Source organism: Salvia miltiorrhiza, chromosome 8, assembly GCF_028751815.1.
Source record: "Salvia miltiorrhiza cultivar Shanhuang (shh) chromosome 8, IMPLAD_Smil_shh, whole genome shotgun sequence".
NCBI classification, from domain to species: domain Eukaryota; kingdom Viridiplantae; phylum Streptophyta; class Magnoliopsida; order Lamiales; family Lamiaceae; genus Salvia; species Salvia miltiorrhiza.
In genome coordinates, this window is record NC_080394.1 from 19,829,412 (window position 1) to 19,848,996 (window position 19,585).

At 33.7% G+C, this 19,585-nt stretch overlaps 2 protein-coding genes across 2 annotated transcripts; both read left to right on the plus strand.

Annotated features, from left to right (window-relative positions):
- The first annotated feature begins 3,381 nt into the window (after window positions 1–3,381).
- On the plus strand, window positions 3,382–5,320 carry LOC131001639 (zinc finger CCCH domain-containing protein 14). The gene is made up of 2 exons (XM_057928191.1): window positions 3,382–4,205; window positions 4,721–5,320. The coding sequence occupies exons 1-2, from the start codon at window positions 3,567–3,569 to the stop codon at window positions 5,042–5,044; spliced, it is 963 nt and encodes a 320-aa protein (XP_057784174.1). The 5' UTR covers window positions 3,382–3,566; the 3' UTR covers window positions 5,045–5,320.
- Window positions 5,321–6,765: 1,445 nt separating this feature from the next.
- LOC131001678 (nuclear transcription factor Y subunit C-3-like) lies at window positions 6,766–12,086 on the plus strand. The gene is made up of 8 exons (XM_057928244.1): window positions 6,766–6,950; window positions 7,977–8,076; window positions 8,742–8,812; window positions 10,152–10,349; window positions 10,440–10,511; window positions 10,593–10,667; window positions 10,751–10,846; window positions 11,840–12,086. The coding sequence occupies exons 1-8, from the start codon at window positions 6,825–6,827 to the stop codon at window positions 11,852–11,854; spliced, it is 753 nt and encodes a 250-aa protein (XP_057784227.1). The 5' UTR covers window positions 6,766–6,824; the 3' UTR covers window positions 11,855–12,086.
- Window positions 12,087–19,585: the final 7,499 nt, after the last annotated feature.

Here is a 19,585-nt window from a genome sequence, read left to right on the forward strand (position 1 = left end):
GAAGTCCACAAATTAAGGATAATCATAGTGGAAACCCAACCATGATGACTGGAGGATCCCAAGAACTTGGTTCAATGGGACAACTAAGCTATGAAAATCCGTGTGTTGAACACTCGAATTGCCTATTCCTTGTAGAACAGTGAGTGTTCGGAAACCTGCACGTGGTGAGGTTAAGTCTTTGACTTTTAATGACTCTAGAACTCCTCGAAGATGACAAGTATAGCAGGATACTTGAGTTAAGAGTCACCTATGTAAGTGTGAAGTGGGGCCGCTTCGATTGAAACACTTATGAATCCAAAGAGGTGTTCCAAGGCCTGTAATGGACACAAACGTGAGAACGAATAAGGACTGAAGCAATATTGTGTCAATATTGTTGACTAAGTATACACCGAGGAGGACTAGTTCAAGGAACACAATCCACTAGGCCGCCGGTATACTCGATAATATTGACTATGGCAGGTTCAAAGCCACAAGCTACCTTTCCAAATGCAATGTTGTCTCTTAAGAGGACTGAGCTAAGTGTTTGTATACTTTCACATACTGATTTCTCACTCATGTGGGGGATTGTTGGAAATATGGTTTTGGAAATATGGTTTTATGCCATATCTGAAAATTATTATTTAATTAAATATTTATTATTTAATTAAAATAATTATTGGATGTTAATCTACATCTCGAGTAGATCAACGTGATATACTTGAAGTCTCAAAACCGATTTCCGATGAGTGAGATATTGTATGTCAAAGTTTGGATGTTGAAGAGGGAAAATAAATGCTATCCACATTGGAAAACATAGAGATGTTTTTCATGTATAAGAATAGCAAAGCACATGGAGTTGATAAATTGACTTGTGGGCTTGCTAGTGGGCTTGATCTAAGTAATAGCCTCGCGCGCACACACACGCGCGCCGCCGCCGACGATCGATCGGACGGACGACGTCGTCGCCGCCGGACGGGCGGGTCGGGTACGGGCCGCGGCCAAGGACTTGGATCTTGGCAATTGGTGCTTTGGGGTGGTGTTTGGGGCCCAAACTATTATTTTGGACCAACTCCACTGGGCTTTTAATTTTGGCCCAACAGAATTTAATTCTTGGCCCAAATGATTGTTTTATTCCCAAGCCCAGCCCACACAGCAACAGGTTGCAGCAGCAGCAGAAGAAGCAGTAGCAGAAGCACGCCAACTTCGACTTCTGCATGGCAGCTTCAGCTTTTTGACTGCGACCACCGGCCATCTCTTCATCTTCAACCTTTACGGCTTCCAGCCGTCGGAGTAGAATTCAAGGTGTTGAATTCATACTTACTACATGCCTATAAATAGGCTTGTGGAGAGCATGCAGAAACAACCCCACAAAGATCAACAAATATTCTGCATTCTGCCATTTCTACACACACTCTATGCATAACACTTGTGCTCAGTTCTTAATCCTATTCAGTTCGCCGGAGCTCGCCGGATTGTGGTGCTACATCCAACGAGACGAAGTCGTTTTACCTTTGGGGAAGATACGCCAAACCGAAGAGCACTACCGGGGCGATAATCTTCTTGCGGGAAGAGATTCATCTCGACTCGACTTAGTTTATACGTATAATTTATTTATACAGTATATTTCAGTTGTATACAATTTTTTGAGTTGTAATATCTCAAAATATTTATTTTGTAATATCTCGATCGTGTACCCGGTTCTAACACGAAGCGCCATATATTTGTTTGAAGGTGATACAATTGCTGAGATGCAGAAAACCAATCCAAGACTTGGAATGGTATTTGAAAGTGAAAAAGATCTACTGGATTCCTATGAAATGCTAGGGCAAAAGGTTTCATTGTTGTAACAAGATCCATAAGTGTTGTTAAATATCTCAAGTACATGTATGAAAGGGGACGAGAGTCAGAGAGTAAAAAATTCAGTAAGAGAATGGGCCGCCACGCTCGTATAAAGGCAATATACAAAGGTGACAGTGTTTGGGTGATTGGGAAAATGTCAACGAGCGCAATCATAAACGTGAGCCGGAAAGGTTTGAGTTCATGTCGACTCATAGACACTTGCCAAACGAACTGAAGTGACAATTATAAGCACATGATCGTGCCGAGGTACGATTATCTAAGAGTATAAGGATGATGGAAATATTTATTGGGGGACCATCTAATTTGGAAGCAACAGTCAGTAATTATGCGGAAGAGATGAGAAGGTTGCGACTTGGCGCATGAGAACGTTGTTCAAGTCATGTCAAAAGAAATATAAAGATCTCTTTTATTTGATGGACGCCGATCATAACTCTAGACTCCACAATGTAGCATGGATACATCCTCGCAATATATTTTATAAGCTCAATAATCCAATTACTTTAACAACTTATAAACTGATCATGAGAAACGTATAAGATTTTGAAATATCTTATAATTAAGCTTTTGAAGCTTATAAACTTTTTAAAATAAGCTCAGCCAAATTCTTGTCTAATCCAGCGAACCAAACAAGAAAATGTATACAATATAACATAGTACTTCATAAATACTCATACCCCACGGGATTTACAGTGTCAAATCTTGTGGGTGACAATTTTGTGAAGTCTAAACAGAATTAGTTAGAGTTGTGGTAGAGAAGCAAGTGTTTTTAATGATGATTAGATAGATGGGTTTGCTTGAAATAGATAGGAAAGCATTAGTTTATCCAACTTATAATCATTACGTACGATTTTTTTTATTTTTTTTGACAGCCTTGTAGTGGCCAGTGTTTCATCCACCTTCAAAATACGTGCTTGCGACGTTAATCACCTCGATCCAACTGCTCGATTATCTATTTGATCCCCTGTTTTTAATTTTTTATGTTACAAAGAAGTTAATGTAAATATTGCAAAAAACATGCATAAGGATAAAGGTGTGTATTCCTATGTGTATGATGATATCTTGTTCCAGCATACGCAAATAATTAACAATATAAAACCTATATTGTGTCTTACATATATAGTGAAGCATGCATGTGACTGTAGTAACTACTTTCTTATGCAGACAAATAACAAGTTGGTATGCTTCACCATCTTTTAACTATAGAAGTAAACTTTCATATATGCATCACCTATAAAATGTATGTTCAAACCATGCATAACTTTTTTTAATTTAACCTCAAATCAACTGCTAAAAGCTGCATCTTTTTAGGAAAAGAAAACCAAAGCTGCCAAATTGCATAAATAGAAGAACTTCTTCCTACCACTTATTTTTTTCATAGTAATTGATACTCTTTGTATCTGTTATCTTAAGCTTATCTTCCAAGTCCAAACGAAGTGAGAGGCATTTCTCCCCGCCAAAAAGTAAAATTGCGTCTGTTGCAAGCAATTTACTTCTCTACGGCCTACACCACCAACACCATTCTAACCGACCTTGAATCCCGTCTTATCATTGGCTCAAACTCATGACCTCTTGTACACCGGCACATATCCAGTATTTTCTCTTCTCATGCTTTATATTCTCCCGCTCTCTTGCTACTCTGCTCAGACCCAATTCCCCTGTTTCTCAACAACAATCACTAACTGCTTTAGGTCTCGTGATTTCTGCGTCTCAGAGAGTTTTCCGGTGCGATGCAGAAGGAGAATACCTCATTTTCCGTCCTCACCACCACCTCCGCCGCCGACGCTGCGCCGCATTGTTTCTCTCGGAGCAATTTCTTTCTCTCACCTAATTCGCGGACTGATTATCTCAACTCCGACGCCTCCTTGTACTCCTCGCTGTTTCAGAAGTACACTACAGACGCTGCATCTTTCGACGGCGGCGATGCCGAGCGCCGCTGCCATGATTCGAGCAGCATCCTCGAGTACCAGCAGCTCTACAACCGCTACACACTCTGCATATCGCGACTTCGCGATTCTATCGAGGAGGTCGATGCGCTCCGACGCGACAACGAGTCTCTCCGCGTCTCCAACGCCGATCTGTCTCGTCGCGTCGCCTTGCTCTTCTCTCGCGAACGGTTGCTCTCCGAATTCAACCGCCTCGGCGTCGCTTCTCCCACCGCCGCCGCTCCGGTTTCCGTTCCTGTTCCGGTACATGTACCGGCTCCGCAACCTCTTGCAGAATGCAATCGCTTCGAGCGGAGGAATCCAGAGAAGACCGTACTACCGAAGAGCATTTCGGTGCGTTCAAAAGGTTATCTGAAGATGATGAATCGCTCTGGCCGGGAACCGAGTATCCAGAAAACAGTGAGTCAGCCGTCTCCACCTTCGGTGAGTCAACTCGACCTCTAGTGTGCTTCATTCCACGTGAAACCGTTTCTGATTTGTTCGTAGATTTGAATTTCTTGCAAATAGTGTTTTTCATTTAATTCCACATTATTAACATAAATCTATTGTAATTTCAGAACAGAAATCTTAAGAAACATGAAAAAAAATATTAATATACATTACTATTATTTAATCTGTTCAGTGATCTGAAATTCGTAGTTGTATATCATATGTCTGATCTGTTAGACTCTGTTTATTTTGAGCCTGGATGAGTATGCTTGCTGTATCGCAAAACCGAAATAAGATCTTGTACAATAGGTATCTAAAAACTTGAGAAGCGGAATGTTGATCAAGTCTTGGTTGATTCTTGCTTAATTAATTCAAATTCTGTAATATGAAATATATGATCAGCTCCAATTTGAATGATTAATTAAGATGTTCAAGTTGTTTGCCAACATTAACTTGTGCCAAATTTCCTTGAATTGTTTGGGGTTCTGTTGACTTGCAACTGTAAGCAGCAAAGGGTGTACGTGCCAGGGGCAAAAGAGGAAGAAGATGCGCTGGAATTCGACGTTTACAACCAAGGGATGTTCAAAACAGAATTGTGCAATAAGTGGGAAGAAACTGGCGCGTGTCCGTACGGGGAGAACTGTCAATTCGCTCATGGAATCAAGGAGCTGCGCCCAGTGATCAGGCACCCACGCTACAAGACTGAGGTCTGCCGCATGGTGCTCGCCGGAGATGCCTGCCCTTACGGTCACCGCTGCCATTTCCGCCACTCTCTTACTGAGGAGGAGAAGCTCATGGCGGCTGGTCCATTGCGACCACCACCGCCACGCTGATTGGTATGTGCTATTCAAATTGGGTTATATTTTAGAACTGCATCTATAGCACTGGATGATCCGCTTTCCTCGATGTGGTATCTTGCATGATTTTGAATAGATATTGATTACTGAAGTGTAGAAAATAAAAATGAAAAATCTGGTTCAATTGTTAATACGGCTCAATATCGATGTACACAGCTTGTTAGGCTGAACTCCAAATTGATATAGCAATTCTTGATAATTGTAGTTATACTACAAACATTATTGTTATTTATGGTTACATTAGTTATTTTATTTCTTGGCCCACTCGCTTGATCAGAGGTAACCAACGGTTGGTGAGAGCAAATGGCCAACTAAATTCAAAGGAAGAAGCATAATGCTACACAAATAGATTAATAAGTGAGCTATCCCATGTTGATGATTCAGCGATCACTTTTAAAGCAAAATATGTTTTCATGCATATTATTTAGAGAATAGTAATTTTAATGCGGTTCAACAAATAACACGTTCAACAGAATACAGAAATGTTTGACATGGACTTGAGGAAAACAGAAGGAGAGGGAGTAACATCAGACGTCGTTGTGGAAGGGTTTGGCGCCGCTGGGGAATTAGATTTGGGTTTTTTTTTTAATCTTTTCAAATACAGAGTAATTCACTGCCCACCTAAGAATAGCTAGAAAAACATAGTAATTTTCAGTTTTATGGTTATAAATAAATCTTCACCCCATATTTTCAGTATATTTGGTTGATATAGTTAATAATGAATTACATAGCTGGGACCGGGTAAACAAAGAGTAGATTCTGAAATCAAGAGAAAGGAAAAATAAGTATTTTTCCGGCCATAATATCATATCAGTTGCTGAGTGCTGAGGTGCATAACTAGTTGGGTATAGATCCGCAAATATAATTTGGGCCGCACTAATTTTCTACAGTTTATTATTGTACTCATCGCAAAACAAAACAGCATAAAATAAAATAACTAAATACTAAATACTCACAATATGTCAATATCTTAACAAAATCGAAGGGTCATATTGAAAGAGTTAAAAGGGAGTTAACAATATTTTTGCAAGGTAAGATATTATAGATTTCTTCGTCTGAATTTTAAAATAAGGCAACAATGCCTCGGCAGTTGGCTACTAAATTATCTGAGAAGTTGATTTATTGTTCGTCAATTTATTTAGCTTGAGACATTTTGTGCTCAGTTATAACTTATAAGTAGGAAATTAGGAATTGTATATTTTTTTACTGTTATTTTTAAAAAAGACAATCTACTATTATTAGTTTTCATTATCCAAATTATATCTGCTCTATATGTCATGTTTGTTGGCGTGCAAGCCGAAAACCAACCAAATCAATGAAATAACATATTCATATGTAAGACAGAATAACCAAGACCAGAAACAATATTCGTTGAAATAATACTTAGTAGTATTGGTTACCCTGCATTATATGTCAAGTATAAATGTTTTGAAAAAAAGGTGATAAGTAATAATTACATATACCTACACCGGATGCATTGTCATTAATCTTACTCTAATCCTACCTGTATGCTGATGATTCAACACAAAATTTATGTAAAGATTATCCAAACTCAACGCTGGTTATTCTGTCTGATTCTATAATAAATAATTTTAGACAGTATTATTATTTGTTACACCTATAATTTTCAACACGTGGAGTGATAAAGTCAATAAAATATTTTACTATATAATTACAAACTCGAACATCGCCTCCCTCCTTTGATATTTATAAGCTCTTTTACCTATTGGTGCTCAATTAAACTCTTGGTTTGAAAATGGATAATAATAGGGAAAAGAAGGTAATGAACTTGAGCCATTCATCGTCGGCATCACAACAACCTTTTCAAATGCACAATTTTATGCCGATGCCTTCCTCTTCTCTTCATGTTGACCATCATCAGGTAAATCAATCACTTTGATTGTTTCTCTATTTACTCTATAACTTATATCAGCCGTCAATCACTTATTTATTTAATTTAAAGTCTAGAGAAACTATCTAATGTGAAATTTGTTTGGCAAAACATATGACATGATTTAGATTCTCATGAAATTGCAAATGGGAAGATTTGACAGGCCAAAAATATACGAACGCACAGTCGCATATAGTTTTAGTTCCCTTTTAATTTACTAAAGAATCTTCTATTATTTGAGTAGGAGTAGACTGATATGATAACATATGATATTGAAAATGTGATATGAGTGATTTAAAATTTAAATCTATAAGATATATTTTGTTTGTTCATTTCTTTTTTTAACTTATTATGATTCTTCTGCTCCTTTTCCCTTCAGACCTTGTGATAGTGAGTTAACCTTAGACCTCAAATATTACTTATTTGAATAATATCTTTAAAGATACAACTGAACTTTAACCTTTTCTGTTAATTTGTTAAAGAGATAATGAATCAAGTGAGGCCAATTTGTCCGAATAAAATTGTTTTAAATTTGCCAGCCTAATCAAAATACTCGGTCAGTTTCGCATATGAGGTCTCTTTCATTCCGGCAAGAAGAAAGAATTAAAAGTTTAAGGGTAAAGTATAATTTATGGTCGAATCGAGTTCTAAAATGGCATCACCTTAATACTTATAAATTATGTCAATTTTTATTTCAATGATCGATGTTGCAAATCTGACACCGAACGAAAAATCCAAACTATAATTAAGACCTTCTCATCATCATCTGAATACGCTGAATCATTACATTCATTCTCATTCAAAACTTGTAGTTGAAAATCTTACTCTTGAAATCTATATGAAAGAGTAATTTGAATATTATACTCAAAAGTGGCTGAAAAAATTGTGATTGTATGGAGGAATGCAATGGCTCAATATATGCGGCCACATCAATTAATTCAAATGTGTGGTTTACCTTTTCCTATCGTTTCTAAAAAAAATTGAGTTAAATAAGTATATGTATATATATATATGCAGTGCGAAGCCGAAAGAGGTGCATCTTTCGTGAACCAATTGAAAGAAATTATGCAAAGTTTTTGGAGAGACAGACTTTCTGAGATATGTGACGCTCCTACTGGTACTAATTATTCTCACTCCTACATTTCTTTTTACTCTACATATTGCTATTTGGATTTACCATTATTCTCTTTTTATATAATTAAATGTAGGGTAATTGATTGTTTTCACCTATTCCCAAAAATAAAAATAAAAAATATTCAATATAAAAGAAAATTATAAAAATTATTAATTTTAATTTAAAATAACAAAATCGTCTTATTTAAATCGCAAACTTCGCTCAAATCGCGAATTTTTCTCCACATGTTCGACTAATACAAGTCAAGTGTTAGCGGTAAATGTACTAATGCTCGACATATTCGGCCACAACGAGTCGAGTAGTATGTCGATCATTAGTGTATTAGTGACATATACATTAATGCTCAACCTTTGCGAGTCGAGCATTAGTGGTAAATACACCACTCCTCGACATGCTCAATCTCTGCCAGTCAAGCGATCGAGCATTCTTAGAAAATGCATTAATGCTATATATACTCAATCATTACGAGTCGAGCAGACGAGCATTAGTGCAAAATGTACTCATTAATGTTCAATATAAAGATAAAAGAAACTTAAAGAAATATAATTTATATATATATATATATATTATATAAAAAAAATAGATTATGACTTTCAGAATGAGTATATATTATTTTGGGTCATTGAACATCCTTGTTGATTTTGTAGATGTCCGCAGTCCACACACACTGCCATTAGCTCGCATAAAGAAAGTCATGAAATCTGACGAAAAAGTTAAGGTATGGTGTAATATTAACATTTTTCATTTGCCTCTAATGATATGCACTTTATTGTACTTTAATTTACTTTTTGGTGGTTTAATAAAACGTAAATACAGGTCTTATTGCAATTTTATTAAATTAAAATAATTTCAAAGCATAAATTATAGTACTAAAGAACATCAACAGTAGTATGCAACATCTCGCAATTGTTTTACTTGTGTATTTTCCGTTTTGATATCTAGAAAAATATTAATTTTCGCTTGAATTTCACAGACACAATATCATTATGAATAGTTACTGAACTATGTTGGACAATTTCTTTGCATGCTTAAAATGTGAAAAATCCTGTAATATTAATCTAGATTATACAGAATCAACTAGTTGGACAATTGAGTAGGCTTACAAATGCATAAATCATAATCTTATTAATATTAGTTTTTTTGAAAATATAATCTTATTAATATTATTAAGAATGCATGATTATAAAAGTAGCTTTATTTTTACTCATTATAACTATTTATTTAAATAGCTATAAATTGATTTTTGGATGTACTATTTTACCCCTATAACTCTCATTCAAAGAAAAAAAAAACCATGTTACTATAAATACTGTATAATCCTAGAAATCTGTAAAAGAAGAAAAAATCGCAGATATTTGATTTGAGCAAAATAAATCCTAACAAAAAATTAATCGGTACAATCGAAGACATATAAAAACGAAATTAACATAAACCATGAGAAAGAATGAAATTATAGCAGTAGTCGGCATGAATTCATCAAACTTTGAATTGAATGATCCTTAAGTTGCATCTTGTGAAACTAAACCACAGTGAAAACAAGAATCCAGATCTGTAAGAATCTGACATTTTTTTGTTTCTTCATATTTCTATGGCTACAGTGATGGAATTATTATTTGTGAGGAATTTATTTGGAAGCTATAGGGGTAAAATAGTATGTTATTATGTTCTCTAAAAAGAAAATGGCTATGGCCTGTAGTGAGTAAAAAAGAGACTGTTTATCTTCGTTTTTTTCTGTGAAGAAAGAGGACATTGATGGACTATGGCCCTAAGTAGGCCCAATTAAGGCTCCGAGAGTATTATTGGGCTTCAAATTGTAGTACATTAGCTATGCTACTAGAAAATATTCAACCTTTTTCAAAGATAAATAGTTATATTGCGGGTATTAAAAAAAAAGGAACAATTACACTATATCTTATGATAATATGTTTTTATTTTCCTTTCCAAAATGTTGGACTCTCAAACTACTCTTTAATTTATAATAACAATAATAATTTTGTTATATGATAAAAAAAAAGATGTTTAAGTGGTGCATGGTGCATGACAAGTAGTGTGTGCAGATGATCAGTGGCGATACACCGGCATTGTTTGGTAAAGCGTGTGAAATATTTGTGATGGAATTAAGTGTACGCGCATGGATGCACACTCAACTTAACAACCGCAAAACTGTGCAGCGCAACGACGTCGCCTACGCCATTAGAGACGACGCTACTCTCTTAGCATTCCTCGACGACGTCGTTCCCTTGGAATCACACCACGTATATATACTTTCATTATTGGAATAATCATAATTAATTATCACTTACTTCATCACCGCATCGATCTCTGCAACTTTTAATTAATTTCAGGAGCCCCAAGTTTCCATCAGTCATCACCATGGAGTTTATGTTCCTCATCCATTCACAAACCAATCACTACTGGTGTGTGCATATATATGTTTCCATTAATCACAGATATTGTCTTAATTACTACTCTTTTATGAGATTATTCATGTTAATTAGGAGGGAGGAGGTCGTCCCGATCATGATCATCACTTGCCCTTTCCCATTAATCTGCATCACAACTATAATCCTGATGTAAGTTTCAGATTCTGCAGATTTAATTAATTTCATTCAATATTGTGGCATTGAAATTACTTATGTATGGTTTGTGTTGTTAGGCACATGTACATATGGGGAGGAGCGGAGGAGAGCAACACATTAATCATAATTTTCCGCCATCTTATGATGGAACCAATCCTTACCTTACTTTTAAGGTATGCAACCATCCTAATTCACTAACCACCTAGAAAACACACACGCACTTATAAAGGTTCAAGCATTAATTCACTATTAAAATTAATGCATTCGAAATAAAAATAAAAATAAAAATCGCCCCTTCGACCTTAGGGTATTCATCCAGCAGCAAGATAATATATATATAGGAAACCAGGGGGCTTAGCCCACTGGCCACCGGGTCCTCACTTAAGTGAAGTGACCCGGGTTCGATCCCTCTTGGGAGCGAATTGGAGATTGGAGATATAAGGTGGATTTGGTGAATGGAGAGATAAGGTGGTTCTTGGAGTGGATGGGAAACTAATTACTAACATCTAACATGACTTTGACCGATCAAAAAAAAAAAAAAAAAAAAAAAAATATATATATATATATATATATATATAGGAAAAGAGCTACAGTAAAAACAGCTCTTAAAATAAAAACTACAAATCAGCAAAAATGTATGAATTTTATGTAGAACACGTATGAATTCACTGTATAAAGGTATGAATTGCGAAAAATATTTTTTTGCTACCTATAAGATTCGAACTTAGGACCATGAATTCATCCAACAAGGTGATGAATCAACCGTAGATCTTGATGATCTAAGGGCTGGAAATGGTTCCTATTTTATATAATAAAATGTGTTTTTATTATAGCCCTCCCCTATACATATAATTAAAATGTGAACGTGAGAAATATTTTCAGCCCTTGGATCATAAAGATCTACTGTGAATACATCACCTTGATGAATGAATACAGTATCTAGGTTCAAAAACCATGAGGGACAATTTTTTTTATTTTTTCAAGTGCAATTAATTTTGAGGTGAACGCGTTAACTTTATATTTTTAATGCAGTATTCTCAATTCTCATGCTAAAATGTGATTTTTATATTAACCAATTCACCCCTACACACACACATATATATATATATATATACACGCACATATATATACATGCATATTCACTGAAGTAGTGTGCATATTTTCAGGAATTTTTTCAGTGAAAAGCATGCATATGGGAGCAATATGAAGAGGAAACAGGTCTATGTTGCTGATAAGTTACTATGATAAGATAACATACATTCAAGAGATGATTAAAAGAATTTGGGATCATAAGTTTATTTGGCTTTTGTTACTTATATAAAAAAAATCAACAATTGTTCCCATTTCTCCTCTTAATTGGTGATTCTAATCTCCCGATCTATTAATTAAAGACGAAGCATTTTACCAGCTAAACTGCGCTCGTTCTCATTTGGCTTTTGTTACTTGCATGTGCTATCTTTAAGAATTTTAAAAATTGATTCTTTATTTAGACCTAGCTAGCACATGCAAACACATTACGAATTCCATATTTGCACATTGTTATTTGTTTTGAGCTCCAATCACTATCATTTTCAAATACGTGTAATTAACTTTTAATTTTAATGTTTTGAGTGAAAATTTTCTATATATTTCATTCATATATAAATAAGTATCATATAGAAATACAAATTTATCTGCAAATGGGAAGACCGGAGATATTCTAATTCCACTTGCATATATATTTTTTTGATAGATCGTAAGCGGGAAGTGTGGTGTAATGGTTTGGCTGTGTGTTGTAGGTCCTACACATCAATATTATAGTGGCCGATAATGAATTCTCTTATTCCTTTTTAGTGTTGACCCATTCTCATTATGATTCATAATAAACGGATAGGATTGAGTCAAACTATTCATGAATTATTCCATAAATACTTCCTCCGTCCCTGAAATAAGTTCATCTTTTTCCTTTTTGGGACGTTCACAAATAAGTTCATCTTTCTTTCTTTTCATTTTTGAACAATTATCTCACCACTAATAATACTTTATTTATTCTTACTTTTCACTTTTTCACTACTCTCAATACTAATTATAACACTTTTTCACATTTTCACCACTACCAATACTAATTATAACACATTTTTCTCCACTATCAATACACTTTACCATTTTCCCCCAAAATATGTGCCGTCCTTAAAGAGGGGAACTTATTTCAGGGATGGAGAGAGTATTCAGTTTTGATAAAAAAAAATATTTAAACTTGTTTAATGATGTTCGTTTATTAAACAAGTCGAACTTGGATTTCCTAAGGTGATTTTGAAAAATATAGATATATATATATATATATAGGGGGCGGTTATTCAATAAACCACCCTTATTTTAAGAATTACGAACCAGCAAAAATGCATGAATTTTATGTATAACACGCATGAATAAACTGTATAAAGGTATGAATATCGAAAAAATAATTTTTTGCTACCTTTGGGATTCGAACTCATGACCATGAATATATCCAACAAGGTGATGAATCAACCGTAGATCTTGATGATCTAAGGGCTGAAAATGGTTCTTAATTTATATTTTAATAAGCATTCTTATTTTAGCCTTCCCCTATATATATATATAGGAATGGGATCATATAGATCCCAATGCTTATAATAGATCCCTAGATCCAAATATTGACCACACATTTATGACATGTGACGCACCAAGATGGTGACACGTGGCAAGGAGCTTCCAAGCATTCCAAGGCAAAATCTGGAGGGGTAAAATTGGAATGTAATTTTCGGATTTAATAATTAAAAAATATATATATTTTTTTAGATTTTCTCAAAATAGATATATTTTAGATGCATATAGTTTCACACAAAGATGCATAAAGTTTTCACATGAAATGCATAACTTTGAACAGAAAAATGCATTTAATTTTTCCAGTTTTGGTATTTTCACCACCCCACCCCATACCACCCCCCAATCCAGCCCACACCACCCCCAACCCTCCCCATTACCACCCCCCCAAAAATAGGCATGTTTCACATGCATATAAAATCAAACAAAAATGCATAAAGTTTTCACATAAAAATGCATTAAATTATACAAAAAATGCATTTCATTTTAATAAATCTGGTAGTTTCGCCACCCCACCCCTGCCCCACCCCCACCCCCAAATTTTTTTTTTTTAAAACTGATTTTCAAAAAAAAAAAATTTGGGAGGTGGGGGGGTGGGTGGGTCGGGGGGTCAGTGGTCAGAAAATCAGTTTTTGAGAAAAAAAAAATTTGTGGGGGGGGTGGGGGGTAGGGGTGGGTCAGTGGTCAGAAAATCAGTTTTTTAAAAAATAAAAAAAAAAATTGGGGGGTGGGGGATGGGTGGGGGGTAGGGGGTGGGTGGGGGTGGTGTTCTGGGGTGGGGTGGGGTGGGGTTGGGGTGGGGTGAAATCTTATGCATTTTTATATGAAACTTTATGCATTTTTATATGAAAGTTCATGCATTCTCGTATGAAACTTTATGCATCTAAAATATACCTATTTTGAGAAAATCTAATTTTTTTTTTTATTAATTTCGAAAATTACATTCCAGTTTTACCCCTCTCCAGATTTTGCCTTGAAATGCCTTGCCACGTGTCACCAACTTGATGCGCCACATGTCATAAATGTGTGGTCTAGATTTGGATCTACGGATCTATTATAAGCATAGGGATCCACCGGAACCCAACCCTATATATATATATATATATATATATATATATATTACTGTCTTATTCATTATATTTAAAGTCTCACGAAAAATAGCACTCTCACTTGAGTGTACCCCTATATATATATATGATTGGATTAATATAAAAACGCTCCTTAAAAAATAGGAACTAAGAACCAATTCATAATTTATTTCATTAAAACTAACGGTTGTGATTCTTCTAAGTAAGTTTTAAAATCTTTTTTGCACATTTGAATGTTTGTTGTTCCACGAATATTATAAAGAATTGAATTTTTTTTAATTTTTTTTGAACAGTTATATACGAATAATTATTGCATGATATGATGAACAAAAAAAAATGTGAAATCTTTGTTATCTTTGTTTTATGTTATTGCACAATTTAATATTTATTGTTGTAAAAATAGTGTAAAGAATGGAGATTTTTTTTTTTTGGAATAATTGTACGAATGGTTATTGCACGGTATGATATTCGTAGTTTCACAAAAGAAAATCGTGAAATCTTTGTTATCTATTTTTTACATGGTATAATATTTGTAATTACATCAAAAGTACAATAAGATATTAAAAGATACAATCGTAAAATTTGAAAAATAAATGGTCAAAATTAGTTTTTATTTTCACATTAATTTTTTTATTGTAGATACTGTAGAAACATGCATGCAATTACTCCCTCCGTCCCTAAAATAACTTCCTCTTTTTCCATTTTGGGACGTCCCCCAAATAACTTCCTCTTTCTTTCTTTCCATTTTTGGAAACCTACCCCACCACTAATAATACTTTATTTATTCTTACTTTTCACTTTTCACCACTCTCAATACTAATTATAACACTTTTCACAACTTCCAATAATAATTATATCATTTTTTCTCCACTATCAATACACTTTACAACTTTTTATTAAAACTCGTGCCGTCCCCAAAGAGGAAGCCATTTAAAGGACGGAGGGAGTATTTTTTTACTAAAAAGTACTAGCCTAGTTTAGGTTGACTGTCTTAAATACATACTAGATCTTATCTCTATGAAAAATAATTTTGTAGGGTTGGCGGTGGCAGTCAAATCAAATGCTGTTATCAAGAGATACATGTGAAGTAATAATTACTTATATGAGTATTATTTTTCTCCCCTAAAAAATTGTGAATATATATATATATTTTTTGGCGGTGAATTTAATGAGATATTATAGTCAATATATTGCTAATTAGGTGTCAGCGGTTTGGGCCCTTATTATTTAAAAAAGTAGCGTTATTTGGATAAAATTTGTTCAAATAGAAAAAGTTAATTTTTTAAAAAAATTAATTTATTTATAAATTTTAGTTCAAGTTTAAAATTTTCATTGCTTTTTTCATATTGTAGTTTAAAAAAAAATAACAATGTTTTTTATTTTTTGTACAGTTTTTATACTTTAAAATTAATAAAATTAAAAAGATTATTAAAAAATTACAGAAAAATTACAATATAGAGAAAATAATAAAACTAGCTAAATACTAGTAGTATTTTATTTTGAATAAAAAAATTTAAATAAACTTATTTTATAAAGTATTCAATCATATTTTGTCCGGACATATTTTGTCCAAATAGCATTGTATTTAGAATAACAATAATACCAGTTAACTTTTAAATATTTTCACATGTTCAATTGTTTATCTGTAAATATTTAATATTTCTTCCCTCCGTGAAAATTGTTTGGTGAAATAGAGCACATTAATTTTAATAAATAATTAAGTGATATTTATAAAGTGTAGAAAATGATTCATCAAAATTAAATGGAGAAAAGAATTCACTAAAATTAATGCATTAAATAATTGAGTATTTTATAATATTAAATATAAATAAAATATAAAATATTGAATATAAATGAGATTTAAATTATAAGAAGCAGTTTAAAAAAAAAAGCATACGATTTTTATAGACAAGCGAAAATAGTACAATTTCCATAAACGAGGGGAATATTTTTTTTTAATCTTTAACAAAAGAAACATTGAGCATATATCCTTGAAAGTCAGAAAATAAAAAAGGAAAAAAGATGTATAGTCTACTGTCAGAAATCCAACATATTATGCCGAGGTTATGATAGACAAAAGTTAAATGGTTATAGTAATTGATATATCAAATATATATATATAAAAGCGATGTGACGAATATTACTTGATATATCCAGATACGAACCATAGTAGTAAATATTACTATTCGTTAAGCTGGTAACGGAAAGGGTGAAGCAGGATATTCTAATTCCAATTACAAATAGATAGATCGTGATTTATGATGCCAAGTGGCAAACCTTTTCTTGCAGTCCAAAGCCAAAAGCAGTCAAAAATATAAGGCTCTCTTATCACTTCTCTGTAGACTCTATATGCATGCTTCTACCACCATTCCCCACTTAACAACAACTGCAATTTTATTAGACTCAATTATAGGAGCATAATTCCTTAATTCTCAGTAAAAATAACTAAATTATTGGGTTACGAAACTTGAGTTATGACTTCTTCCATTTATTCGTCCCACTTATTTTTTTTTTTTTTGAGAAGAATCGTCCCACTTATATTGATACGCATAAAAATCAAGAACAAAATATAAGAGTATAAAATAATTATAAATCATTTATTTAATATATATATATATATATATTATAGAAAAAATAGAGACCATATATTATTTTTAAAAATATCATCATAAATGAAACAATTAAAACAAAATTATCAAAATAAGTGAGACGGAGAAAGTACTACGCTTAGAACATCTACAATAAAAGTTTACCGAGCAAGCACGCACAAGTCTTGCATGAGCCCTGTACAGTTACTGGGGAGGCACGAAGGACATTTGTGCGCTTGGTGCGAAGAGGAGAGAAAAGATCGGGTGAAGGACACAATCCAATAAAAAAAAAGAAAAAAAATCAAATAAAAAAATTTGAAAAAAATGGAGCAATGGGAAAGTTGGGCAGAATGGTAAAAAAAAATTGGAATTGTGAAAGAGCCGTTTGACAAGAGTATTCTCTCTCACTCTCTCTTTATTCTTAATTTACTTCTATAAATACTATATTCTTCCTCATTCAATTCACACTATTCTCTTCTTCATCTTCATTTTCTTTTTCTTTTTTTCTTTTCTTTGCAAAAATGGAGTGTGGTTGGAGAAATTGGTGGGACAAATTAAAGTCTTCCAATCTTAAATCCGTGTCATTGCCGAGAAACCTAAATTCGTTCAGCGGTGGTTTTTCGTCAATCTTCCAAGAACCAAATGTCTTCCCTCTGGCGGGTCTTGAGAGAATAAACTTGAACAAAAATTTTGTTCAAGATGATAATGTTGTGGAGATTTTCGCCATGCTAACAATGACCAAGCAACGAGGTGGCTACACTCTGGTCAAGACGAATATCATATGCACCTTGTGGTGCGAGGCTATATTAAACGCTCGTGAAGGGAGCCGATCAAAAGGCTCTCGTCTATTGGGGATGAATCGTGACAAAGTACAACGAGTAATGACCTCCCAACATCATTCCATGCGACGTGAAGCAAATCAAGTGGTACTTCCAATGAGTCCAAAATGACATAAAACTTTGGGATCACGGAGCGTACGAAAAATGCCGTTCAAATTGGGGGAGCGGCATGAGCAACGACCAAATCACAACGGTGACGCATCAAATATTTCAAACGAAGCATGTGTCAATGTTCAAATATCCCCACGTTTGGTGTAATCTATGCGAGTCTCAAGTATTTGCGTCATCCGGCGACGACATCAACTTCGTCAAGCATTCAATGACAGCTACACAATGATTTCAAGTGAGTTGAGTATCACAATAGACATATAGACCAAAAAACGGCGAAAAGAGAAAATGGAAGAAAAAGGCCGAGACGTCGGCCGAAGGGGAGAAATAGGAAAGAGCCATCGTGGCCATGGAAAACATAGTCAAAGTCATGGATATTTTCTCCCAAACATAATGGAACCTCGCCGACTTTATCCTCATGGGAAAGGATACATCGACAATGACTCCGGCCGAGTTGGAGCTTCATTGAAAGATGTTGGCGGCAATTCACAGTCGCCAAGGATGGTGAATTTTATTTTTTAATTAATGTAAGGTTAATTTTGTTTTTAATATTTTTTTATTAATGTGATGCTCAATTTTAATTTTTATGAATTTTATATTTTAAAATTCAATATTTTAATTTAATTTAAAAAAATATTTGAAATAAAGATAAAATAAAAATAAAATTAAAGAGCCCGAATATAGACAGCCCCATTATGTCTCTTAAGTGATGGGGACCGCCTAAGAATCCCTTTAAGGGGCTGATTACTGTGGATGCTCTTATAATGTCATACGAATTTTAAGAAATATCAAGTGAGTGCATTTTGAGTAGAGGAGAAGTCCAATTTTATTGTGAGTAAAGTGGTTGCTATGAGTAATTTATTTGTCATAAATGAGAAAGTAAGAACAAACAATAAGGAATTTGTAGTAAGGTAGTTCCTAAAAGTGAAAGATACTAAACAACCACATCCTAGTTAACTAGGGAAACTTCTAATTTATTGTATTTGTTTTTTAAATTAAAAAATAATTAGTATTTTATTGTATTGTCCACATCGTAATTATTTTTTTTGTAATTTTTTATATTTTTAAAAGAATAAAATAAAATTACAAAAAATAGCTACAATATAGATAATATAGTAAAATAACTAACTTATTTTTTATTTAAAAATGTAAATTAATTAAATTGAACCTTTTCCTATTTAGCTAATTTATGGCTAACTATAATACATATATAAATTTATTGCAAGTGAAACATGCATATTTTAAAATTTTTAAGTACATATCAAAATTTCCCTATGCCTCATTGTAAATATTTCAGTTTTCATAATGAGATGTTCCATTACAAATGTCTCATTAATTTTTTAACAAATAATTAAGAGACTAATTGACTAATGGACTCACCATCTATTCTCTCTATACTTATTTTTATAAATCTCAATTTATTCCTCTCTCGATCTCGCCAATTTATTTTATTAATTAATTATATATTTCTTAATCTATATGTCAAAAAATATTGAGACATTTACAATGAGGCGGAGGAAATATTAAACTATGCCTACAGTTCGAGAAGGCGGGGGGGGGGGTTGACCTAAAAGTAAAATGAGGGCAGTAGGTAGTAGCTTTCCTAAAAGGGGCATGTATTAGAATTGTGGCGTTACCACAACCTCTTCTGGCAACTTGCATAGGTTCCTCCGCTGCCTTTTTAC

Coding starts and splice junctions, on each gene's coding strand:
- LOC131001639 (XM_057928191.1), top strand. CDS start 3,567: ATGCAGAAGGAGAATACCTCATTTTCCGTCCTCACCACCACCTCCGCC. Junction 4,206..4,720: donor GTCAGCCGTCTCCACCTTCG/GTGAGTCAACTC, acceptor AACTGTAAGCAG/CAAAGGGTGTACGTGCCAGG.
- LOC131001678 (XM_057928244.1), top strand. CDS start 6,825: ATGGATAATAATAGGGAAAAGAAGGTAATGAACTTGAGCCATTCATCG. Junction 10,350..10,439: donor TTCCCTTGGAATCACACCAC/GTATATATACTT, acceptor AATTAATTTCAG/GAGCCCCAAGTTTCCATCAG. Junction 10,512..10,592: donor TCACAAACCAATCACTACTG/GTGTGTGCATAT, acceptor CATGTTAATTAG/GAGGGAGGAGGTCGTCCCGA.